The 14431-nt window shown below is 37.8% G+C and overlaps 1 protein-coding gene across 1 annotated transcript in view; it reads left to right on the top strand.

Annotated features, from left to right (window-relative positions):
• The window catches only part of FGF10 (fibroblast growth factor 10), a 103513-nt gene extending 90972 nt beyond the window's left edge, over positions 1–12541 (top strand). The window contains exons 2-3 of the mRNA XM_075589024.1: positions 7888–7991; positions 9757–12541. Of these exons, the coding sequence (XP_075445139.1) occupies positions 7888–7991; positions 9757–9948 (296 nt within the window). The 3' untranslated portion in view covers positions 9949–12541. The remainder of the gene's footprint in view (positions 1–7887; positions 7992–9756) is intronic.
• The last annotated feature ends 1890 nt before the right edge of the window (positions 12542–14431 follow it).

Below are 14431 nucleotides of genomic sequence, written 5' to 3'. Positions count from 1 at the left end.
CAAAGACCGTCAGTCCAACCAAATTGAGGAACTCATAATAATGTGTTTAGGGATTTCTTTGATTTTTGATAAACCTTTAGGGATTTCTTTGAATTTTCCTCGCTTTTTCATAATTGTACAAATTTTTTACCTTTTGTACATATGTTTTTGCACAATTACTATTGCGTTAGAAAAAGCCTCATAATGCCCCCTTTGAAGTAAAGTCTTGGTACTGGTGTTACTGTGAGTCACTGCTTGTACTCCTCTTTATTCTTTATCATAAGAGAAAGGTTTATAATATACTTCAATCAAAAGACAAAGTATATTATTTTATGGCGTGAAGGGGCAATCCTAAAAATGCTGTGAACTGCGTATTTAAATCACAAATGAGACCTGCAACCTATATGGTAATGCAGGGGGGCGCAATTTTTTTCCCTGCGCCCCCCTGCCGGCGGTCACCTCACCCCCGCACCCCCACTAACCTCGGCGTCGACGTCATGACGTCACATTGCCATAGCAACGTGACGTCACATGACCTCCTGCGTTGCCATGGCGTCGCGTGTGGAGCCAAGGTAAGTAAAGTTTTACAATGGCCCTGCAGCTTCCCCATCACTTAATTTAAGTGTCTTCGGGTAGCGCGCAGGGCCTCTGTAAACCGCGCGCCGCCCCGCAGGCAGTCTCGTGCCCCCCCTGGGGGTCTCACCCCCCAGTTTGCGCACTGCTGTGGTAATGTAATGATAAAGCAGTTACGGTGAACAGTGGTTTGGCTTTTAAGAAACTGACATTTTGTGTCTAAACATCCGTCAGTTTTAGATAGTGACTCACCTCTGACTTTCGAAGATGCTGAATATTTTAGTTTTATATTTGAAAAACTTATTTTTTTTACCTTACTGAAAAAATGATAGTTTAATGAAAATGTCACAATCAAAACTGAAATATACTAAAAATGAAGAAAGTGTATTGCATAGTACGTCTTGGATTGTGTAGGATTATGATAAACAAGGAATAGTTTAGGCATGAAATAGAAGAAATGTATAATTTGAATGTATTGTTTTTCACATCAGTGGCCAGTGCATTGCTAACGTACAATTTACAAAGATAAAATGTTGATGCAAAGCTGTTATAATGTTTGTACCACAGCAAAACTTGGGACAGAATGTTGTCCTACATTATAGTAGATGTCAGTTCAAGGCAAGCATATTGAGAAATACCAATAAATCGTCTTAAGCATTGTTTACAACTCTATCATTTTTGTTCTTCAAAGTTGAGTTTCCTACGTAAACATTTTTTTAACTTCAACTTTTCACATCGTTTTTGCAGTTCATATCACTTATAGGTAATATGCAGCCAAATTCACAGGCAAGGTAAAATCACAGTGTGAGTCTAAAGTAGACATCGTTATGACACCAAGCTCTGTGATCTAACCACAAGACCACTACTCTTTCCTGAAAAGTACACATGATAGTAATGAATCCACCGAGGTGCAAGATGATGGGCGGGTAGCATTTGATAGCCTTTTAAGTATGTGTGTAAGTTTAAAGCCTTGGCCATTATGTGATGAGGTGTTGAATGAATGTTTATGAAGTCAGCGTGCATTGTAGACCTTCAGAGTAAAACCTGTTTATGCTACAAGGCAATTATTCAAATCTAATATGCTTTAGATTCATCAGATAATTATTTTTCTTCGTATGCTGCACAGTTTATACTTGGTTTACATTTGTAATGAAGACATCATTTGGGAAGAGTTGTGCTCAATTGAAACAGGTCTGATTACAATGCATAATTCAGCACCAACTATCCACCAACAGATATGTTTGAAATATATCATCAATGTATTTAAATGTAACAGTAGCCAAGTTTGTTTGAATAACTAGCTTTACCTGAGGGTATATTCGTGATGTGAATGTGTGATGTTTGTTCTTTTACAAAGAATGTTAAAAATCAAAACAAAAAAAAATCATGATAAGTAAAGGATCATTTAAAGTATTGTTTATCCATTATAATACCCCTTTGGATCAAGTATTGACAAAACACACTTCATAATATTGTTCTCACCTAATAATGTGATATGCACCTGCAGGTGGTTGTGAGTGATCTTAGGGCTTGGGAGACTTTCATGTTCAAAGGTGGTGTTTGACCCTCATATGAGCTTCTTTTTATTTTCTTTAGATGCTTTGAGTGTCTTTATCTATTGTTTGCAAATGAGACATCTGAAACATTTCTTCATTTAAACTATGTTTCAGAGAGAATTAGTGAAGGGCAGGTGTTGCAAAGAAGAACTTGATGTGTTGAACAACTGTTTCTAACCATGTGTGGCAGAAACGTGCACCTGCAGAGGAGATGAGAAATAACGTAGCACTTGTCGGGGATCATTTTATAGAAAATATTCTTTAGTCTTGCAGTGGCAACTAGTGATGTGTGAAACATTTCCACCAGTTTGCAAACTGCTGTTATTTAATGGCCCAGTTCAGCACAAAACATTGCTGTGGTCACCTATAAGATATGTTTTTTTCAGTAAAGTAACAACTCATCTCTTCTGGTAACATACATCTCTACGGGTAACATACATCTCTACTGGTAACATACATCTCTACAGGTAACATACATCTCTACGGGTAACATACATCTCTACTGGTAACATATACATCTCTACTGGTAACATACATCTCTACTGGTAACATACATCTCTACGGGTAACATACATCTCTACGGGTAACATACATCTCTACGGGTAACATACATCTCTACTGGTAACATATATCTCTACTGGTAACATACTGTGGGCCTCATGCAGAGAGCATCGTTATTTCAAAACTCGCCATTTTTTGTTCAATTTCCCTCAGAAAACGGCATAAAATGGCGAGTTGCGAAAAACGCGCCATTTTTTTATTTCTATGTTTAAAACTCGCCTCGCGGCTGGCGAGAACCTCCATCGCGCCATTTTTAAAACTCTCCGAATGCAGAGAGGTGCGAACGGCAAGTAGCGGCTGTTCGCGCCAAAAAAAGGCGCGATTCTCGCATTTTTGCCGCGCCACGAAAATATGGCAAGATGGCGCTCGCCGCCTATAGTAAAGGGGAAAAAAAAGGCGCGAATTTGTTTTTACACGTTTCTGAAGCGCGCATCTCGCCAATTTAAACTCGCCACACGCATCCATGTTAAACATAGCAGAATTCGCACTTTTCTGCATATGGAGAATAAAACTCTCCAAAAAAGCTACTTTTTATGAAATTCGCCATTTTTAAAATTCTATGCTCTCTGCATGAGGCCCTGTATGTCTAACAGAAGATGTAAGAACCATTTGCGATCTAGGCAAAATTCACCAGAATAAAACCTGAAAATTATCATGAAAAGGGCAAAGTTCTCCTACGCATAACTTCTTTCTTTTTCTTCTTTTTTTAAAGTGATAATTCTTCTTTGAAAGAAAGCATCAATTGTTAACCTTTAACCATATTCACATAAAAAGTGTATAGCCACTTGATTTTTTTGTCTTTAATTAAACTCTTGCAGTATTTTTGTCCCAGTGCTGTGTTTGTGAGACTTTGATAAATGTTCACCTGTGAGACTACGAGGGTTATTTACTAAAATCTTCAGCTGCAATGTAAACAATTGCACCATATTTATTAAAGTAAAATCTTATATCAATAGGATTTTTTTTCTTTGATAAATAAGTTAGTGCTATAGTAGACTTTAGTAAAAAAAAAAAAAACCCTTCTGCATCAATGCAAAGAAAATTGTATTTTAAAACCCAAACGTTTTCTTCTTGCAATTGTGTCAAACGTAAGAAATGTAATACATATGACAGATTCATGCCACCTAAAACAAAATTCTCAACAAATTCAATAGCAACATCATTTCAAGCAGAAAAAATATGTCTCTATACTGCCAAGCAAACACTTCTGTACAAATGAAAACTCTCCCAATAGACATTTTACAAAATTGCTATTTGGACAAACACAGAAACATTTCCCGCTTGCTCCATTAAGGGAAATCCGTAAAAAGAAAAGAAAAAAAGAAGGAAATGACATTTGAACTATATTACTTATATATTTAGGAATATATGGTGTTGGATGTCAACACTATTATTCACATCTACTCTTTTTAAACAGAGCTGCGACACCAAAGCAAAGTCCTGCGTAGCTTTGACTCACATCACTACACTTGACAAATATGACTGTGTCTGTAGTTTAATGATGTGTGAAATTCCATGTAAAACAATTTTAGTCAGTTTTTCCAACGGCCTTTTCAACATTTTATTAGACTTTTATGGGTCCCACTGAAATATTCCTTAGCAGAATGAGATTTGTACAGCACCTGCACAATAATATTACATAGCTGCAGGCATAATAACATTTTTTTCCCTCTGTAATGAAAACTAGCACATGCTGATATTACCCTTTGTGTTACGTATTTATTTGTTTTCTGTAAGAAAATATTTCTATTGTGTAAGTCAGCTCAAATTCTTTTAATTTGCCTGGCAGATATATAGTTTTTTTTAATATATATACATTATTCCTGAATATAATGAGGAGGAAATTATTTCAGTTTAAAAAGACATATTGTGTCTGGAAATTGGTTCAGTTCAATTTATTCTAAATATATAATTTCTTACTGAGGTATTTATTATTATGCCATTTATTATAGCTGTGCTAATATAATAATATTGCACAAGAAAAAGATCTCATTCATAAAATGCAATGTAATTGCTACATTTCACGTATATCAGCCTCTTATCACTGCACATAATAATAATAGCATGTTCTTGTATAGTGCTGCTAGTTTTACGTGGCGCTTTACAGAGACGTTTTGCAGGCACAGGTCTCTGCCCCGTGGGGCTTACAATCTATGTTTTTCGTGCCTGATCCACAGGGAGATAAAGTAACTTGCCCAAGGTCAAAAGGAGCCGACACCTCAGTGCCAGTCAGTGTCTTTACTAACTGAGCCAATCCTTCTCTAAACATCAATGTTTATATAAATATAGCACTGTTAATGAACTAATCTAATGGCTAAACTATTTCAGTTCTTTGTATTGAGTAAGCAAAATGAGATATGCTTTGGTGTATTTTACACATTTGATGCTGGCAAAAAATGCGCTATAAAATTTTAACAGAAATACTGCGAGTATCGTATTTACAGAGCACCTTCATACCAAAGTTTTGCAAGAACAGTTTGTGAATATTGCTTAATATCAACCAATATGTTAGTAGAAACTGCTGAATTCTGGCCTGAGATACGCTCACAACACCTGGGAAATAAGATAAACTAAATATATTATGCATGTTTAAATCTTATTTGCTAGGTATCTCAGGTGTGTTTACAGATATCTCTCCATGTGGTGTACAGATGAGTGGTGTGGGAGGTATACAAGCAGTTAGGCTTTTGGACCTAAATTTCATACTGTTCTACAAATAATTTATATTTTAAGAATTGTTACAAGGTAGGCTATAAGTAGTACTACAGCAAACAATAATATCTATTATATTTGTATTATTATTATTGCATGAGGTTGCACATGCATATACATAAATATGGGAAGTATGGAGCCTAAGACCTCGTTCAGGGTGCCGGAGGGAGGGAGGGAGGGCGGCAGTTTGCTGGGCGATGTGTGTTCATCCCCAGCAGACTTTTTCAGGAGTTGAGGAGGCGGGGAGGGGGCGGGGCTACAGACAGCAGGTTAGGGATCCAAGCTGCAGTCATGAAATCATTCTCAAAAATGATTTCATTGGCTGCCTAGGTCCCAGTGACGCTGCTGCAGCTTCAAAAAACGATTTTTTCGTTTATTGAAACTGTAGCCAGCGTCAACTCCTGGCTTCGGAGACAGGGCAGCTGCTACCCTGACAACCAGTATTCAATTTGAATACTTTGTGTCCCACGGCAGCTCGCACGGCAGCACGCCCTCCATCCGAAGCCTGCACCCTGAACAAGGCCTAAGTACGAGAAGATAAATGATAGAGTAATATGGAACGATGTATCAACGTAAGGAACGTGCACATAGAAATGTGTGTTGACGCCTTGCCCCATTTCCTGCTTGTGTTGGCGTCAAATATATGAAACACAAATTGTTGACCAGAAACTTTTGGGCCAACTAAGACCTGGCAGATTTTTTGGGGGGTAAAAAACAAGATACCAAAGTGATGCAGAGTCACAGAATCACAGACACAGAGAAGTTGCTTCATCTCTTTACAATCTGTGCATCATATAACTGCTCCCATTGACATTTCCCAAATCCCCATGACACATTGACGCAGAGAGACATAAGATAAAAGTCATGCATTTTGCTCCACTCTGACTTCACCCCCATCAATACTTTTGAGAAGTAGGTTCCAGAGTAAAAAAAATTCACTCTCTCATAATCAGAAAAAAGGAGTGACATACAGTATTTCAAGATGGAGCATTTTGCGAATCAAAAGTTTGATCAAAAGCTTTGAGCATCTTATACTGTATACTTGTGCTGAGCAAAAGAGCAATGCTCCAAATCTTTTCCAGTTGAGACAACTATGAGAGCGTCCCCTTATGAGACAAAACCTCATTGTTGTACATGCTACTCTGACTAAAGCGTATCCAGTGGAATAACTACTGACCACAGAGCACACTGGTTAATAGATGAAAACATTGGGGATTATGTTGTACTGTAGTGAATATCAAAATTGAGCATCTCTGTCAAATCTTCTGGCTGCATTAACTTAACTGAGGGACAAGATCTTCGTTGCATTTATTGTATATAAGGTCATTTATTTTTGTGCTTGTTTTGTTGTTTAACATCTTCTGAGCAAAGACTTTTTGCTGCTAGCGCCAATTGAGCAAATTCCATAGGTACCATAGATGATAAACATACTGTCACCTAGCCAGTCCTTCTTCTTTCGTTTTATGTGACTTTCCTTTTCAATTTGTTTGCATACTTTATTGTGAACATCCTACAGTAGATGCAGATGTAGTGATCTATTTTGATATATATATATATATATATATATATATATGTATATATATATATATATATATTAAACATAACTCCACCCCTAGCTCTAATTTAGCTATATAGCTTCTGAAAGTGACATTGTGCATTCAGTTCCAAGTACAGTACAACTAAGGGTAATCATAATGATTTAAAACATGTGAATTTATTTGATATTGTACTTGCATTTATTTATTGCCCCCATTCTCTACAAACTATATATTGTGGAAGTAACATACTGTACATGGCCTTAAATCACGTAAGATGGATTCTGTATAGCACAGCTCAAACTGGGCTTGCGATGAATATTTGGAGTAATTAGCAATCAGTATCAGAATATAATGATTCCTATTATTTTACCACTGATCCTAAATCCAGATCATTGTCCATAGCTATGTGACATAGGGGCCGATACTATATCCACGTCAGCTTTTTGCACTGCAATCAGTATCTTCAGACTATTTAGAATAAGCCCCATAGTCCTTTATTACTAAAAGAGTTTTCAATTGTAAGATTTTAGGGACAGAATACTAACAGAACCAAATCCATTAACGAACTACACGATTGGAGGATAATTGCACAGTATATCTTTAGTTTTGTGTTTAATTACAGTACATGCTAATGAATTTAGATTTGAACTGTCTTTGCTACCAAATAATTTATGTGTCTGTCTCATGTTCTGGCAAATACTATTCATTTCAAAACTTCACCAAAATTAGCAAAATGCATTAACAGTTAAGGGCACTTCATTTTGACTAGTTTGTTATTTTCTTGACAAAAATATGGGGGGGGGGGGAACATAACTCCACCCCTAGCTCTAATTTGAACCCAATTCCTAATTTTACACCCCCCAAAAAATATTGATTTTCTTGGTTTTCATGAAAGTCCTTGCACATCCGTATAAATGTACACAAGATCGCAAATATAACTATTCCCTTCATTGTTTCCCTTCTTTTAGGTATACTGGAGATAACATCAGTGGACGTGGGGGTTGTGGCAGTGAAAGCCATTAACAGCAATTATTATTTAGCCATGAACAAGAGAGGGAAGATCTATGGCACTGTAAGTAACACCTATTTACTCAATGCATTTAATATTATTAGATAGCTTTATATGATGCTGCAATCGGATTATTGATTTGCTGATGCCACCTGATTTTGTGCAAAATGTACAGCTGTAAAGCGATGACTAGAATAATAGTCAGTTTGCACTACTTCAGGAAGGGAAACACCGTGATGGCTTTCCTAGATGTACAGATGTAGCCAGGGTGGCTGTCCCCTGCGCCGGGGACAGTGTCTCTCGTGATGGAGCTTCAGAAGCGTTAATCTTTTAGTGCCGTGGCTGCCGCGGCCCTGTGACCTCACGTGGCAGCGGCACTGAAGACTGTTGGGCTTGCTGCATCTGTAACACTGCACTTGGAGCATGTAGTCACTCTACATGTGCATGATCAAAGATATTTTGCACACACATGCACTACATTTATCAGAACACGATCCACACTGCAACCGGTAACATTTTACGAGAGGGAGTCCATCCAATAGATAATCTAGAGAGAGGAAGAACCTTGGCCAAGGGACTTTGAAGCCAGTGATACCGGCCGGTATCACATCATTGTGTGGACATGGAGAAATATCCCAGTGTGTTACATAAAGGGCGCCAGCAGCATTCTTTACACTCCCCCAATCTGCTTTGAAAAACTGTAAAGCCCAAGATAGGCAAGCGCAAAGGACCTTGTGGGGTAGTAGGTCACATTTAATTGACATAAGGTGTGTTTAAAAGTGTATTCACAAAGATCAGTAAACGTATGCACTCATCAGACACCATGTGGTGTTCTGGGCCTAGCCTCTCCCTTCCGGTCTGTTCCTGATTGGCAGCTCCGCACCCATGTACAATGCAATAACATCACCAATTATTTTAACAACAAGCACTCCCAACATATTTCGTAGTGTCACACTATTTCTACAGGGGAAAGCTTGCTGAAATTATAATTGGGCCTATATAGGGTCACTGTATCGATGACAATCAGCTAGCATAGTATACAACATGATACTTCATTGTATTGAATCCCTGTATATCGAACACTAACTGGGATCAGAGGGAAAAGAATAATAAATAAAATCAAGCAGATCCACAGAAGGTGTTTTGATTCAGTGTACAGGGGCTCTAAATAAGGTTCCTTGTAACGCGTCCATTGTGCTTCCAAGTGTTGATTACATTATTGCATTGTACATGGGGGCGGGGACCAGTTAGTCAGGACACAACTGCAAGGACCACAAATAAGATGCCAGACTGAGAACACCATATTATATGATGAATACATACTTTTATTGATGTTTGTGAGTGAGATTTTATCTACACCTTATTCCCATTAAATATGAATTACTACACCATATGGTCCTTTGCACGTCTCTATCTGCACTGACTCAATTGTTTTACTTTAAATTTCTTAGTCATTTTTTCTTAGCTTTGGAAATTCAACGCTTGATTCGAGTAATTATTCTAGTTTACAATGTAAACAAAAATTGTTGCATGATGTATGGCTATTCTAGGAACAAGAATGCTACAGTACCTTTACTTACAGTAGGTCATATTACTCCTGTGTCTATTTATAAAACATATTTGGATTAGATTTAATCGAACAAGTATCTTAGTTTATTGACCTAAATTTGCTACATCTGTGTATAAACAGGAACAAAGTTACAAATGGTACAAATAATGTCACATTGTCATTTGTGGAACTACTGGTACCATAGTGAATGGCCCCAGTGTTTTCTTACACGTTACCTATGTCCAGTTATACTTTAAAACAGTTTTTATATTTTCACAGAAAGAATTCAATATTGATTGCAAGCTAAAGGAGAGAATAGAGGAAAATGGCTACAACACCTATGCATCCCTTACTTGGAAGAACAATGAAAGACAAATGTTTGTGGCCCTGAATGGAAAGGGAGCACCAAAAAGAGGACCAAAAACAAGGAGGAAAAACACTTCTGCTCACTTTCTTCCCATACTTGTATAACCTTAGATGAAGGAATTGCTTCTTGCTACGTAATAACTAGAGTCTTTTGTGAACTCCCAGTGCATTCTCCACCTCAGATTTCCATGTTCCGAAAAAGAACAGAGAACAGCTTCTATTAGATAATGTATGTTTCTGGACATTAGGAGGACTTTTTTCTTGTTCTGTGCCATAGTCACGATGCTGGCCAGAACGAATGGGATAGCAGCTACCGCCTGTGTGAAGAATGTTTTTATTTGTACAATACAATTTAAAGGACACGAGACAATCAGATAAATGATCTTCTGGGAAAGTTATTTATGGAATACTAACTCATATCGAAGACCTTAAGTGCTCAGTCAAGCCCAATGATCCAATGGGCAGTGAGACACGCAAGCATTTACTGGAAGCACTTGGGTCAAACGCAGCAATAAAGGATTTTCTGAAGTGGCACCATGGAAGAATGGATAGGATTAAGAAATATAAACATGTTCAAACTGTTCTAACAAAATGAATATTATGGTATGCCTGTACTCTACCTTCATCTCTTTCTGTTTCTATGTACTGTAAGTTATTTATTTAATAGAATGTTTAATATCTATCTCCAGTGTTTGAGTTGTCTGTCTACAATTCCATATTTGTTTAATATCGGTGTCATAGAGAGATAGTTGTTCCTGCTTAAACATCATAATATGTGAGTAAGCGATAGAAGAAAAAAAAAACAAATTTATATATATATGCATTTAAGATTAGTAAACGCTATTTATCAGTCAACCACCTAGGTGTTTTACTTCAAAATGCATTTTACTTTAAGCATTAAGACCTTGATGTCATTGTATGCATTTTACTTTAATAAGCATTGTATGCATTTTCTTCACTAATATTGCATACCAGTTTGACAAAGGTAAGGCCAAGTAGGTGTCCTTGATTTTTAATGCCACAAAGGCTTTACATGATCAAAAGTCAGTCAAATGTATGTCCCTTTCAAAACAATTTGTTCCTTAATATGGTCATTATGCCGTTAGAGCTCTTCAAAGCAGCGACTCACTGGGCCTTATTCACTGTGATACTGCTGTTTTTCGCGGGATCATGGTAAAACTGCCATTGCAGTCAATGGTAGTCTTCTCACGATTACACTGCGATCAGCAGTATCACAGCTTCATTAATCGGTCCATCATGCCTGTTAATATGACTGTGTTCAGTCTTGTGCACACTGCTGGAGCTGTCAAATAATAATGTAGTGATAATATTATCATTTTGATCGAGTTGTTCCTTGGGATAGTCACTGATCTTCCCCCACAGACAGTAAAGGTATGAGACTCAGATTTACAGCATCTGCCACTGTATTCACCCCTCTTTCCTGCTTACATAAGCCACCTGTCTCATTTGTAGAGCCATGACATATAAGTTATAGTGTCTGCTTGGAGAATGGGGTATACTTTTCGTGAGTAAATGAATTCAAGATTTTAATAAGACGGCAGGTCAATGCGCAACATATCGGGGTCTATGGGTTTTAAGACTATGGCAGGTAATGCCGGACTGGGGTGCAATATCATGCATTGGAGCTTGATGAATTCTGGCATATGTATCAAGGCAAAAGTGGTGCAATCATGGGGGCAAAAAAGTTTTGCCATATGTATCAGAGAAAACAATTCAATTTTTTGGGGCACCAGAATTGTAACCGCTTTTGCCTTGGTGCATAACCCCAGTATTCTCTTACAGAATTCGTTCCTATTTTACAGTCTGATTTGGAAAACGGTTAATTATGCCATTAAAAATTACTCAAATTTTACAAGCAGTTAAAGGCTTGATAAATAGTCTTTGAATACAGACTGGTAGTAAAACCAGAATAATTGTTTATGCCCATGTGTAAACAGAGAGATTAGATTTATTTCCACCTAAGGTAAAACATTACAGTCTCTTTGTCGCTTTATTTAATTTTATCATTATACAATCATTTTTAAATTAGCTCAGAAATACCAGGACTTCTGCTTTGTAATCTAGAAGTGATAACTGGTTTAAATATATTTTAAATTGAGGAAACTCACTAAACTAACAATCTAAAATATGCCGGGCAATTCTTGTTTTTGGAATTCTAGAGAAGTTTTACAAGTTTAATTTATGCATAATAAAATTCTTTTTGTTAGAGCACATAAATAGAAACAGTTTATCAACCACACATACCACAGGCTTCACATTGTATTCCACTAAATAAAAACATAAGCCTTCCTTGCAGTGTCTTAGTAAGATAAATGTAGTCTAATAATATTATTTTGTTCAAAACACCTTACGTGATAACATGAGATTATATTGATGCTGCAGTTTTATCTTCATATTTCGTGTAAAAAAAAAGTATGTTTTATTTTTATTGTTTGGAAACTGTATTTTGGTACAAATGAGAGACTTACTAATGCAACTTTTTACTAAAAAAAAAAAATTAACCTCTAGAAATACTGGTCTCTTGTGGTCTTGTAAGTTATTTGAGTCAATGCTTTTTATCAGCACTTCCATGTAAATCTGTTATTTAAATATTAGCTGTTTAAAAGGAGCTTTCCCATAAACTGCAAAATGGTTAGATTGTTTCCTCTTCCTCAATAAAGCTGACTGTTAACATAAAGTCTCCCTATATTCAGTATACAATACATTGTACATACCATGTTTATTTGTTTTTAATGCTCACTCATCATTTAATTAGAGATGGGCGAATTGGTGAAAATCCGATCTTACCCCGCGGCATCATTTGACACCGGGTTACCATGACGACGCGTCGCGGGAAAAAGTGTGTTACAGAGGCCTCGCACGGTCCCCCGGCATGTAATTTAAATGCCTGGGGGGAGAGTGCGAGACCTCTATAACTGCCGTGCCCCGCACCCCAGAAAATCTAGCACCCCTCAGTTTGTGCACCCCTGCTCTACGGTTGCTGTGGCAGTGGAGCTATCCAGCAGGTGGTTTAGCTCACACTGCTAGAACTACCATGAATAGTAGAGGTGTTGGGTGTTCTGATCCTGTTGCGTCTGACACTAGAATCCCCATCCTCCCATGGTGCCTTATGCTTGTCAGTATAGGTATTATGGATTTTTAGGAATTGTGGGGTATGGGTCATTTAAATATGCTTTGCATAATTCACTAGCATATCTCCCGGGTACAGATGCAGCTGCCGGTTTTAGACCACTTACCAAGGAAAATCTGTGACCATCTCGCAGTAACTCATGAGATGGTCCACAGAAGGCTGTAATGACCCATCGGATTAACACATCGGGGGTCCCTGCGTTTGAATGTGACTCGCAGCTCGGTAGGATTCACACAGCGTAAGTTCTATTCAAATGCAGGGACCCTCACTGTGTTAATCCAATGGGCCATTAGTCTGGCTACAGAAATCTCAGAGCGTTAGATAGGTTTCAGTGCAGAATTCTCAAGGCAAGCGGTATACAACCGTCAGTTGCAGCTGTATCTATGGTGTACTAATTTTTGAGCACAGGTATCTCTCCACATATTATTTGGAAGGCGGTATGAGGGGAAATATATATATATAGCAGAACCCCGTTATAGCGTGATCTGCTACAACGCGGATCCGCTTATAACGCGGCCTCAGCGTGGTCCCCGATTGTGTAGAATCTAGAGAATTGCTATTAGCATGTGAACTTTCATGGGTTCGAGTATATGTATTAAATAAAGTGTATTCACTGCTGGGCTGTCATTGGTCAGAGAAGGGTCATGTGACCCTCCTCTGCGCTCAAAAGGTACGTAAGTGCCCCGTGGACACAACCTGATGATGCAGGGAGAGGAGAGCTGCAGATGCCGGGTAAGGCCTTGTGCGGCTGCAATTTCGCGATCGCGGTTATAACGCAATCCCAGTTATAACGTGGTCTCATTATGTGGACCCTGGGCACCGTGTTATAACGGGGTTCAGCAGTATATATATAAAATATTAGTAACTGGGCCTATACTAATATAGATGGCTCTCACGGTACTGCAAATCCCATATTTCAGGCACTGGAAGTTAATTCATTTGCGGATTTCACAAAATCTATAAACTTATATTTGTTGACATTTAGGTGGTCAAGTCATCTCTTATACTCATATTACTCTTTACAAGCTCACACCATGAGGTTACTATAGCACAGGCTAATTATATTTTCAGAATCTTCAAATTTCTGGCTCTTTATGACCTTTAAGGAAAAAAAAATCCATATTTCCGTATTTTTGTAATTTTAGAAAAAGATTTTAGGGACCTATGCTATAAGCAGTCATAAGAAAAATATCGCCATCAAATTTAAATCGCCATTTTTGACAGTATTGCTATCACGGTATGCAGAAAGGCCTGAATACCAATGATAGCAACATTTTCAAAAATGGCGAGTAGCCAGGGACGAGATGATCTGCCCTTCAAAAAGGGCTTACCTTAGAAGTTGATTCGGCTGCAGAGAGAGAGAGAGACACCTCTCCCTGCGCCAATCTCGCCGGAAATTAATTTTTTTAAATTTAATTTTTATTAATAGTATACGTG

Source organism: Ascaphus truei, chromosome 1 (genome assembly GCF_040206685.1).
Source record: "Ascaphus truei isolate aAscTru1 chromosome 1, aAscTru1.hap1, whole genome shotgun sequence".
Lineage (NCBI taxonomy): Eukaryota > Metazoa > Chordata > Amphibia > Anura > Ascaphidae > Ascaphus > Ascaphus truei.
The sequence above is the reverse complement of the archived record's forward strand: the minus strand, read 5'-3'. Positions and strand labels throughout refer to the sequence as shown.